The sequence below is a fragment of the Podarcis cretensis genome (genome assembly GCF_951804945.1).
Source record: "Podarcis cretensis genome assembly, chromosome: 10".
NCBI lineage: Eukaryota > Metazoa > Chordata > Lepidosauria > Squamata > Lacertidae > Podarcis > Podarcis cretensis.
The window spans coordinates 50,587,401-50,599,732 of record NC_137179.1 but is presented as its reverse complement, the minus strand read 5'-3'; the positions used below and the strand labels follow the sequence as shown (position 1 = coordinate 50,599,732).

Below are 12,332 nucleotides of genomic sequence, written 5' to 3'. Positions count from 1 at the left end.
TGAAATGTTGTCCTCCATCTCCGCTACAAACCTCAGAAGAGGGGGGGGGTGAATGAAAATGAGATGTGGTGGATTAAAGACTAATGACTCTCCTCCCCTACCTTTTACTGTACTTGTTTTTGTCTTTATGGCTTGCTTAGGAGAGCAAATAGTGTGAGATTTAAGGTGACTTCCATTCAGCACTGGGCTGCCACGCCCCAACAACCATTCACTAGCTTAAATAACAACCTGAGAAGCCTTGATGGTTGTCTGGGACAAACAGGATGCATTTTACAGGGACAGAAGGGATCTTACCAATAAATGAGAAGATTGCAAAACTATTTGGCATATGCCTACTTATAAGTAAGTCCCACTTAGTTAATTTACACTTGCTTCCTAGTGGGCTGCAATTCTAAACTTATTTATCTGGGAGGGAGGCTGACATCTTGCTTGGGAGTAACAGCCATTGAATATTGCAGGGGGCTTCCTTCTAAGCCAGCATTCACAGGGTTATGCTGGAGTGGCCAAAGCCTATCCATGTTCTTCTTGGTAAGAATGCATAGGACTGTGTCTTGAAGCAATCAAAACTACTCACTTCCAGCTTTTACATTCTCCTTGCTGCCATGCATCTAACTGCCAAATGTGCATTCATTAAACAGGTAAAGCTTTTTTTAGATAAGCAGACAGAGCTGGCCCTACCATTAGGCAAAGTGATTCTCTGCCTTGGATGCCTAAATAACTTGGCCAGCTTTCAGTACTATGTGCCTGGACAATTTTCCAGGGCTATGGGTCGGGAATGCAAGTGTCTGCCTGCACCTATCTATGTACCCTGTCCACATCCTTGAACTAACTGAAATTCTTCCAACATAATTGGACAAAACATTACTTCCTTGTTATTGATTCGGGCTAAACACAGGGGCTGGGAACTAATGCACACATCTAGCTTGACCTTTAGTTACATGCATAGAAATAGAACTTGTGCCTAAATTGCTTCCTATGAACTACAGCTTTCAAGAAGATCAAGTACAGTTTATTTCCTCCTAAGAAATAATATGTTTTTCAGTGATTCTCAGCATTGGCATAAAAAGGGTTAGGCATTCACAGCTTTTAAAATGGAATTTTCCTCAAAATATACACCACCATCGAAGTAACCACTCTAACAGCTAAATAATGCAACAGAGAGGGGAAAGAGAGAAGACACTCTTTTTTTTTTTTTTAATGCTGCAGTGCTCTGGGAAGGGAGCCCATCCATTTTTTACTATACTGCTGTAATGGAATTCTCAGGAGAAAGATGCTTTCTTAAAGATTTCAGGTTGAGTAGACAGTCAGATGCAATAGCTTTATTGCCACAAAAATAGCCAACATTGTTTTTCCAGACCAAAATTATTGCGTGCACGGTGCTTTTACTAGTATATTAGTACAATATATCACGTTCCTAACAGAGTCACACTTAAGGTATTGCTAATTCAGGGATGGATGGGGACAACGAGCAAAGGGCTGATTTAAATTTCTGCCACATATAGGTATATTTCAATGCTTACATGAAGAAATAATTAGCTTTATCACTGAGTGATCATATGGATTCCTGAAGGCATTGTCTAAATTTAAAGCAAAGATTACATTTAAATTAAAGCTGCTTAAAATGTAATGCTTGTTGACAGCCTATTTGGATCACATAATGATATAGAGCACATAATAATGCTGCAGAGTTAATGAAGTGGTTGCGTTTCCATTAAATGTCTAATACAAACTGCACTCTGCATTTGCTTTACAGCATACGCTTTGAATGATGCACCTAATGTGCTTTCCACATTGCTTCTGAGAAAGCTGTTCAGATGACCAAGGACATTATTTTCAAACAAAGATTGTATATATTGGTGAGATCTGAACCTGAAATTTACTGGACCAAGAGCTTAGCATACAGATATCCAATCTTGCATCCCCTGAACATATTTCGCCCACAAATGGCAGGCCAAATGGGGAGGCCAGGCAGGCCAAATTTGTCCTGTGAGGCAGAGGTTACTCACCACTGCTTTAGGTAAACCCTTTTCCTGCTTCAACCCTCTCTATACTCAGTTGCCTCTAAAGCACATTTATTTTCTTTCTTTTTTTCAGAACTAATCAGGAACTCTCAGTAAAGAGGTTCTTTGCCATTGCCTCTCTAAGGAACACAAGACTGTATCTCTATTTCAAAAGCATATTTTGGTGAATTCAAAAGGAACCCAGGGGCAATCAGATGTGGAAAGGGGAGTTCACCTTGGGGTCAGATAACCAGCCACTATTTTTGACAGGTGGAAAGGTTACCTTTACAAGCTAACTCCCTGTTGCTCAGCTTCTATAAGCCTTGCCTGTGACTGTGAACTTAAGAACCACCCTACTGGATCAAAGCAAAGGTCATTTATAGTCCAACATCTTGTTCTCACAGAGGATAACCAGATGCCAATGGGAGGCTTGCAAGCTAGACCTGAGTGCAAAAGCACTTTCACCACTTGTGGTTCCCAGTAATTGCTCTTCAGAGGCATACTGCCTCCAACAGTGGAGATACAACATAGTCAGCAGGCCAGAAGGCATTCATAGCCCTATACACTGTAAATTGGCCTAATCTTTTAAAGCATGGATAGGCAAACTAAGGCCCGGGGGCTGGATCCAGTCCAATCGCCTTCTCAATCCGGCCCGTGGACGGTCCAGGAATCAGCATGTTTTTACATGAGTAGAATGTGTCCTTTTATTAAAAATGCATCTCTGGGTTATTTGTGGGGCATAGGAATTCGTTCCCTTTCCCCAAAAAAAATACAGTCCGGCCCCCCACAAGGTCTGAGGGACAGTGGTGTTGGTATTAAAGGGTTAAGAGATAACAAGTCGCTCTAATCACTGAGCAGCTGGAAGTCATTAAGCATCCAGGAATGTGAGTTAGTTTGTATAAAGAGTCAGTTCACCCGTGTTTCTCCCCCCTTTCTTCTCCCCTTGATCTGACTCGCAGACTCAGTTTGTGGCCATGGGCGTGTTTGCTGATATGAGTTAAGTTTAGAGTAAAGTTTTCTTTATGCCGGAGATAAAAGCATGTGTGCTTTATCGCCAGGGTTTTTCTTTTGTGAATAAAGTTTTTCCCTGAGTTCCAAAGTGCTTGCTCCAGGATTCTTCATTGAAAGGTACTGACTCTCCTGCCTTCTTCAGCCGCTGCACGAAATTCTCTGCTGAGATAAGACTTATGGCGTTGGAAGCGCACTGGACGTTTACTTAACATTAAACTAATTAAAGTTTAATGAACAAGTGGACCTGCCCCCTGCTGAAAAGGTTTGCTGACCCCTGTTTTAAAGCCATCCATGTTAGCAGCTGTTGTTGCTGCTGCAATTGTTATTATTACAATTTATTGCCTGCCCTTACTCTAAGATTCCAGGACAGGTTACAACAATTAAAACACAGCGTTAATATTAAAAACACTTTAAAACAATTACATTTTCAAAAACAAATAAGTGCACTACAGCTTGTGGGGCTGCATTCCGTAGTTTATATTAACACCCACATGAAATGTTTTATTTTTATTTATTAAATTTGTATACAGCCCTATACCTGTAAGTCTCAGGGCGGTTACAACAAAAAATCATAATATAAAAACACAAGATACATAATAAAAACAAAAACAACCCAATAACCCCCACTCTCCCCAACACAGGGCATTGGATGTCAATCAGCCAAAGACCTGGCTAAAGAGGAACATTTCTGCCTAGTTCCTAAAGGTATATAGTGAAGGCGCTGGGAGAACATTCCACAAATGGGGAGGTCTTTATTGCAATAAAGATGTTGAACCTAAAGTAATGCAACATTCTGGCATCTTTATAAAATGAATCTAATTTTATTCAAAAAGGAAGGCGGAAGTGTGAGAATATTTATTTTTCACATTTATCTAATTCCTTAGTTTCAGAATTATTGTCAGTCCACTAACTGTATCAATTACATCATTAATAGAGGAACAAGCTGCAGAGTACAACAGGGGCAACCTTTGGCAAGTACTCCTTTGAAAGTCGAGGAGTGGTATCATTCCTTTTCAGTTTTCCATAAACATATGTGCAGATCAATATTTTGCTTGAGAAGAACTGCTTTAAGGAACTCATACTCATCTGTAACCAAGGCCTAAATACACAAAATGATATATTTGCTCTTCTTCATTGATTATTTTTACATTCCATTTTTCTTCCAAGGGTGCATGGCTTAGGTGACGAATTAGAAAAAAATCACACCTAAAACCAACCACTGGCTATTCAAGCGAGAAGTAAGAATAAAACCAGAATTAATTTGATTTTCTAGATATTATGCAATGCACTTTCTGTTACCTTCATAGATGTTTTAAAAGAGCATAAATCAAAAACATCAGCAGCATTAATTGTGTTTTTCATTTTAGGTTTGCATTGCTTTGGAGAATCGGTATTTTTGGAATTAAAGTTTTTTACAAATTGATTCAGTGTCCATTACATTGACTTTGGCAAAGTAATATTGGCTTTGGTGGTCATTGAATTACACTTTTATAACAACACTTCAAAGAAATAAAACTGCAAGACATTTGCAATAACTTGCAGGTTTGGATTTGCATATATGTTCATTAAGGGCAAGCAAGCTATTTCCACAAATTATTTCTAAATCAGGTTTACTGACTATCTCTCAGATAAATTTCAGGGGACAGAGAGTGGCGCTTGGGGGGGGGGACTGTCGCCGTGCCACTCCTTGGTGTGTGGAGTGCCGCAGGGTGCGATACTCTCCCCGATGCTTTTCAACATCTTTATGTGCCCCCTCGCCCAGCTTGTCTGGAGTTTTGGGTTGGGCTGCCATCAGTATGCTGATGACACTCAACTCTGTCTGTTGATGGACGGCCATCCTGACTCGGCCCCAGACACACTGATCAGATGTTTGGAAGCTGTGGCCAGATGGTTACGTGGGAGCCGGTTGAAGTTAAATCCTTCGAAGACAAAGGTCCTTTGGCTGGGTCAGGACGATATGGGATTGGGGGGGCAACTGCCATCTCTTGCGGGGGTGCAATTAGTGCCAGCACCGTCTGTTAAGAGTTTGGGTATAATCTTCGACAAAATCTGGAATGTATGTATGTTCAAAGTACTTTATACTGAATCCACACATGCACAAAAAATATTCAAAACAAATTTATCCTCAGAGAGCCAGTGTGTTGTGGGGGTTACAGTTTTTAACTATGACTTGAGAGGCCAGGGTTCAAATTCCCCCCTCAGCCATGAAGTTCACAGGATGACTTTTGGCCAGTCACATACCTTCCAACATCCCTTTGATCAATTGAGACACTCATAATTTTTTGGTCCTGAGCTCTCATGGAGCCAGCTGATTTGTGCCAGCGCGTAAGACCAAAAACAAGTGTCTTTTGGTCCAATGCTCTGGTGCAAACCAGCTGACTCGTGCCAAAGCACTGGACCAAAAAAAAACACCACCCAGGACATTCCAGGATGTCCCACTCAAAGTGGGATGGTTGAGGGGTATGCAGTTACTGATTTTCTCAGGCTTGCATATAGGGATGTAAGGATAAAAGGATGGGTATGCAAACCCTGTACTCCATCTTGAGCTCCCCGGAGGAAAGGCAGGGTGTAAAGCATAGTAAGTAAACAAATGGCCACAGATTTTATCTGCCTACAGCTCTACTGGGTTTCTCCTCCTTCACAGCCTTAGACAGCAGCCCCAGAGCAATATCTATTCCAACTTTGTGCTATCCCTCATCCTGTTCAGTGAAGTTTTTAATATGTAATGCTGTACTGTTTTTAACACTTGATTGGGACCTCCATTATACCTTCCTATTTTCTGATGATAGTGTCAGATTTTACGTTTTATGTGTTATGATACATTTCTACACAAAAGGGTGCCGGTATCTGAGGGAATCTTTGGAGCATCTTTGGAGCATCCTACAGCTTAAGTAGATCACAATGACTTGTTTTTCTTGCATACATGTCCAAAAGCCCATCTGTTGTGATAGCTAGGAAGTACAAACTTCAGCAGCTCCACTAGTGTGGATATGTAGTCCCAGCCTTGCCACTTTCCTGCCTTACTTGTAAACAGTAGGGACACCCAAATGGGCTGCTGCTGATTACCAGGAATGTGTCACCATCATGATCATTGGATTACAATGCTTGAGATGACACACACACACACCATTTTTAAATGAACATGAAACCATAATGAAATTAGTAAAGGGGTTTATAGCAGCGGAATGTGAAGTAGCATTTGAAGTGTCAGATGAGCACATTTGCCAGAAACTCAGAATAAATTACCAGGCAACTGGTGATCTTTGTTGGCATTTAAAATAGACATTAAGAGATGTCAGAGATAAGGAGGCCATATTGTTTAAACGCTGCATTGTTTAACATTAACTGTATGCGCAAACACACTCAATATGAGTTTGAAGAGTCACTTTGCAATTTTATTCTAAAGGACAAAAAAATAAAAATAAAAATCCCACTTCTAACAAATGAAAGCAGTCTGTGTGTCAATATCTTAACCAAAGAACTGAAGAACTTCTCATACTTTTGTATGCAGCCCCACAACCAAGGGGCTCTCATGAAAAACAAACTGGTTCTAAGAATGCGGGTGGCTGCTGAGTGAAAGTACTCATTCGAAAACAGCTGACACCAAGCATAAGTTCAGCAGTTTGTGCTAAAGGCTCTCTCTCCACACAAACACACACGCACACATATGTAAATTGTGAGAAATATTACTACCTTGCAGGCCGACAATACCATTTTTAAAGAATCCATTCAACAGTTACTAATCTAAACAATGTCTCAGTCCTGTATCTTAAAAGTGTATAATTGCACTGGCCAAAGCGTATTATTCTTGCCCATTTCATTCCTGTTCTCCACAATTTATGCAAGTGCCCACATGGAAAATCTGTTTTTAAAAAATTGCCTGCTTTGCTCAAAGCTCTACTCTCCCACTTATTATTATTATTATTTGCCTCACTGGGGGACAGCTGGTTTCTACAGCTCTCACCTTCCCTATTGTGTGCAGATTTATAGGGTGTTCCTTCATTTGGCAAGTACCAGACAGAAGCCCTTAGAGACCTAAACTTGCATTAAAGCTGGCTGTAGCAGTGAACAAGACGGCATCTGGGTTCCAGAACAGCTTGATTAATAGGTATAGGGGCAAAGAGAGCAGGTGTGTTAACAAGACAAAGAAAGAAACAGGTCCCGTTATAATTGGATGCTATAAACAGCTGCTCCCAGCTGCATTTGGGCTTCGGAAGAAAAAATGAAATTAGGAAACATTGGTTTTTTAAAAAATAAAATAAAAGGTTTGGGTTTCATAAAAAAATGGAAGTATGGGGGGGAAAAACCTCTTTGCTTTCCATTAATAATGCTACTAGATTTAACAAAGATTCTGTGTTCAGGATTTCACAAGTATAGCATGCTGACTTTTGCAGCTTTTCTGTAGCATAGCAACAAGCTTGGGACCAAGCTAAAAGGCCACCTCTGCAACTGTTCCTGTTCTCAGCTATGAAGAACTGTGCATCTGGTTTGACATCATTCACTTTAAAATGTTGATGAGGAAGAAGTATATTTATGTAACATTTTTGCAAATGCCACTTTGATGCATTCTACAAAACATAAGGTCAAAGGCATTCGGTACTCTCAAATGGAACTGCTCTTCCTTTTCAGTAATCATTGTAAACACGGATCGTGGTTGTATTTGTAAATGTTCTCAGTCGTCATTAAGCAAATTGCAGCATAATAGCTGCTTAAAAACTTCTCTTATAATTTAATCTCTTCACAGCCATAACAGTTTTATTGTTGTGTTACCAAGATTTATAGTTTATATGAAAATAACTTGCAGTTCGTAACCAAATTTATATTTCAGTTTGAGTTAAGGAACTTCTAATGAGTTCCAACAAACTAACATTTCAAGTGTTGTATTATTTTCATTTCAAGTCACTTATTCAATTCAGCTTATAATTGCTTCTAGGCAGTTTAAAGGAAACAAGTATAGGGTTCAATTTATTGATGGTTTGTGAAACCAGTAAATGAGTTATATATATTATTAGCTTTCCACAGATCAAGTAACATATAATTGTGATATCACAGAAACATATATCTATGCAATTAAAAGCAAGTATGCAAATAATTTACTAATTGATCTCATGATCTGAACAACTGTAGTCTATATGGAACACCACTGTGCCCCTCAGGGCAGACCTATAAAGGACTCAGAATGGTGGTATGAAATGATGACATCATCACACATGCATGATATACAATCTGGTATAACCCAGATAAGGCTATAGTATGCGCATATACAAGGGATGCGGGTGGCGCTGTGGGTTAAACCACAGAGCCTAGGACTTGCTGATCAGAAGGTCGACAGTTCGAATCCCCATGGCAGGGTGAGCTCCTGTTGCTCGGTCCCTGCTCCTGCCAACCTAGCAGTTCGAAAGCAAGTCATAGTGCAAGTAGATAAATAGGTACTGCTCCGACGGGAAGGTAAACAGCATTTCCGTGCGCTGCTCTGGTTTGCCAGAAGCTGCTTAGTCATGCTAGCCACATGACCCGGAAGCTGTACGCCGGCTCCCTCGGCCAATAAAGCGAGATGAGCGCCACAATCGCAGAGTTGGCCAGGACTGGACCTAATGGTCAGGGGTCCCTTTACCTTTACCTTATGTGCATATACTAGGGCTGTGCACTGGATTTGTTACATCCCATACTAAACTGGGAGGGTGGGATCCAGGCTTCACTGGGGTTAGGTGGAAACAGCCCTGGATCACCCCACATCAGGTTGCCTGGAGAAACCTGGGGCTGTCAGAGGGAGGGCCATCAGTGAGAAAAAGGAGAGGAAGACAGATTCCGTGTATTCTCTCACAGGGAAAACAGACCCTAAGCAGGATTGAGTCATCTGCTCACCAGTTGGTGAGTGGAGGACTCAATCCTGCTGGTTGAGGAATCTGCATTGCCATCATGTTTCCACAGAGAATGCACTGGGGAGGCAGCACACAGCAGCATTGACCCCTCTTACTTCCAGTGTGGTCAGGGGAAGAGGAATGAGATGAAGTTTCCTTCTGCCTCCCACCTCCCAATTAAAAACCTAATTAAACATTCGTCCTGCCACCAAGTTGATTTGGGGCTAGATTCACGGTAGCTGTCACTTAGGAAACTTTTTTAATGAACTAACTTTCTTGCTTCCTTTCCAGTGCAGTCCTAAACCCCACTAGATGGGGTTAAGATAAACTGGAACTGACCCTCCACTAAGCTGCACTCTGTAGAGGACTCTACTGCACCCAACAAGGCAGGAAGCTACCACCAGCCTACCTAGACTCCCTTGCACCCTTCACAAGGAGCTGCACTGGCATCCTCTGTCCCTTGCTCCCTTGTCAGAGGAGCCTACATATGTTGCCCCAGCCACCCAGAGCAGTGGAGGAAAGATCTTGAGAAGCACACAAACAGGCAGATGGGCTCATAGCCACTCTGAGTCAGAGCTAAGAGGCACAATTTTTGCATTCCCCTGGGCAGGGCCCAACCTAGCCAACCCCTAGGTACACCCCTGGTTACCGGTTGTTCTCCTCAAAACAGGGTGTCTTGGGGCAAGGCAGGCACTGATGACTTTGAATCTGTTGGATCTAAAGCCATTTGGGCTTTTCAGCTGTACCAGCCTGGGCGTGTTGCAGCAAAACAAGAAGACAAAAGAGTTCCCACCTTCTGATGTGGCCAGGCCAAATGGCAGGATTTGTGATACAGTATGACGGCCATGACACCGCTCCATTCCGCCACTTCCCATTCAGGAATTAAAAGTGCTGTTATCCATAAGCAAAGCAGCGTTTTCAAAACATTGGAAATATGGAGACTTTTCACTGACTAATTGCTGTCTCTTACCTGTACATGAGTAATCATCAATCCTGATGTAACCTGTTTTGCAGATGCACATGAATGATCCTGGTGTGTTTACACACATGGTATTTTCCCGACAGTAATGCCTTCCTTCAGCACATTCATCAGCATCTGTGGACAGAGCAACGAGGCCAATTGAGCAAGTACTGCTGGGGTTTCCTTTTGTTTACACAGACTAGAAAGCAGCTTGCACACTGGAGCGTTTGCCTCTGCCTTTTACATTACTCATAGGATCAGGTTGCAACAACTCAAATCACCAGTTGTGATGCATTGATTCATAGATGCAGCCAGCTTTACCTTTCGCAAAAGCTTTAAAAAAATGTTTTATAATTATGAATATAAGGGAGGAAAACATATCTAAATGCCTTCAGCTACAACTAACAGTAATAACAATGACATTTAATAAAACTATTTTTATATTTATTGCTGTTTTAGTGTCATTTACATATAGGTGTCTATGCACACACATTAGATTGGTAGACTTTAAAAAGTTTAATTGGCAGATTAATCAAGCAAAGCTTCAGTTGATTAATCTGGAGGAAACAGAAATGAAAATTAAGGACATATTTACATGTTGAAACTATTGTATAGTTTCAATTAGAAGATAAAAACTAAAGCATCAAAGATGGTCTTCTAACACTACTTCATAATGAAGAGTATTCATTAAGGCAAGATCCATTAAATCTCATGTGTAAATAGTGGTTGGTCCCCCCCCCCCTTAATACATACTCACTGTGGACTTTTCTTGTGTTCTACTCTTACAAGGGTCTCCTGTCTCAGGCTCTTATGCCAGGGGTTGGAACCTTATTCTGCCTAAGTGGCACATTCCGGGATGGGCAACCTTCTAGGGGTCACATGGTCTCCCAGGAGCAGAAGAGGTATGAAGAGGGTAGAGCAGAGACAGATGCATCAACAGAATCTCAGATTGCCTTGGGAGAACCCGGAGGAAGAGGAGGAGGCTTAGGCAACTGTGGGAAGGCAGGGATCTTCAGTCCTCACAACTGCCTCACTGGGGCAAGACCTATCAGGAAGGGTTTCTGTGCTCACTAGGCCTGACCTCTTGAGCTGTTTGCTTCTTTGAATAAAGAGTTGTGATGTCATGTGAGTTATTACTGATCTGCTCCTGTCACTTGCCCCTGATATCTACAAACACACACACACCTCCATATTCCGCCTTGGCAAGCAAGATACATTATCACAGTTCAAGGACACATACTGGCTAGATAAAAGCATTCCAAGAGGACCAGCGAAAGTACAAAGCAGCAGAAGAAAACCTGCTTGCTGAGTGATTTCATCCATTCACATGATATCAAGCATCCTTTCTGTTCTAGTGGCTGCAACACACAGGGCACTAATGGTTATTGTTCTCTGGGACTCTCTCTCATCAATTGAAGATACCTCAATATAAATGTACAGTGGTACCTCGGGTTACATATGCTTCAGGTTACATACGCTTCAGGTTACAGACTCCGCTAACCCAGAAATATTACCTCGGGTTAAGAACTTTGCTTCAGGATGAGAACAGAAATTGCATGGTGGCGGCAGCAGGAGGCCCCTTTAGCTAAAGTGGTCTTCAGGTTAAGAACAGTTTCAGGTTAAGAACGGACCTTCGGAACGAATTAAGTACGTAACCAGAGGTACCACTGTAAACTGATACACAACTTGCTACTTCTTTCTTCATATCTTCAGCAGCTGACCTTTCCAAAATGCCAAGCTTTGAAGAAATACATGCTCAGTGAGACAGCCATGGTTATTTTGAACTGCGTCTATGTCCCAGGAGGCTGCTCTCCTCTCAACTAGGTGTAGCATAGGAACACAGGGCTGGGATTCTGGAAACTGAACTCTGCTGTAGCGAATTGTGCACCAGCTTTCAGACTGTGCAGGCATCTATTAGAACCCCTGGCATCACCAACCGTATCAAGATGCAAGAATCTTTAAATCAATCGGGAATCACAAACTAATATTGAGTGTAAGCTCCTTAGAACTGCATTTTGTGAAGTAGTACAATTCCCCACCCAGCCTTTAAAATAAAATAAAATCCAGCCATCTATTTATTTCAGCTAGTAAATAAAACTTGACCTAATTTTGGGAGATATGGGCAGAAATTTACCACCGGTTGAATGTCCTCATTAAATTTTAAAAGATAACTCTGCACAGCAGTCAACTGAAAATGATGTTTATTCTGTCAGAAATATGTACTCAGAATCACCATAAACCTTTAAAAAGACATCAGTAAAACAATCACACTGCCTCCCATTATAAAGGACAAATTTGTCAAGACATACTGTACTACATAGAACAAATGGGGTTTCAAACAGCATAGAGATAGCCTTCCGGGGTGACACCTCGGCCTCCTAGAGTTGGCGCACCTGATGCCTACTGAAATTAATCGCTCAATTCCCATGCAGTGGAGTTTCTATCTATTTTATTTTTAATTAAGACATAACATTGTGAATATCTAAAACAAGCTACTAT

General features: G+C 41.4%; 1 protein-coding gene across 2 annotated transcripts in view; it reads right to left on the bottom strand.

The window, feature by feature from the left end:
* The window catches only part of NELL2 (neural EGFL like 2), a 114,453-nt gene that overhangs the window by 35,914 nt on the left and 66,207 nt on the right, over positions 1-12,332 (bottom strand). For both annotated transcript variants that reach the window (XM_079994164.1, XM_079994165.1), the window contains exon 13: positions 9,843-9,968. In XM_079994164.1, the coding sequence (XP_079850290.1) occupies positions 9,843-9,968 (126 nt within the window). The remainder of the gene's footprint in view (positions 1-9,842; positions 9,969-12,332) is intronic.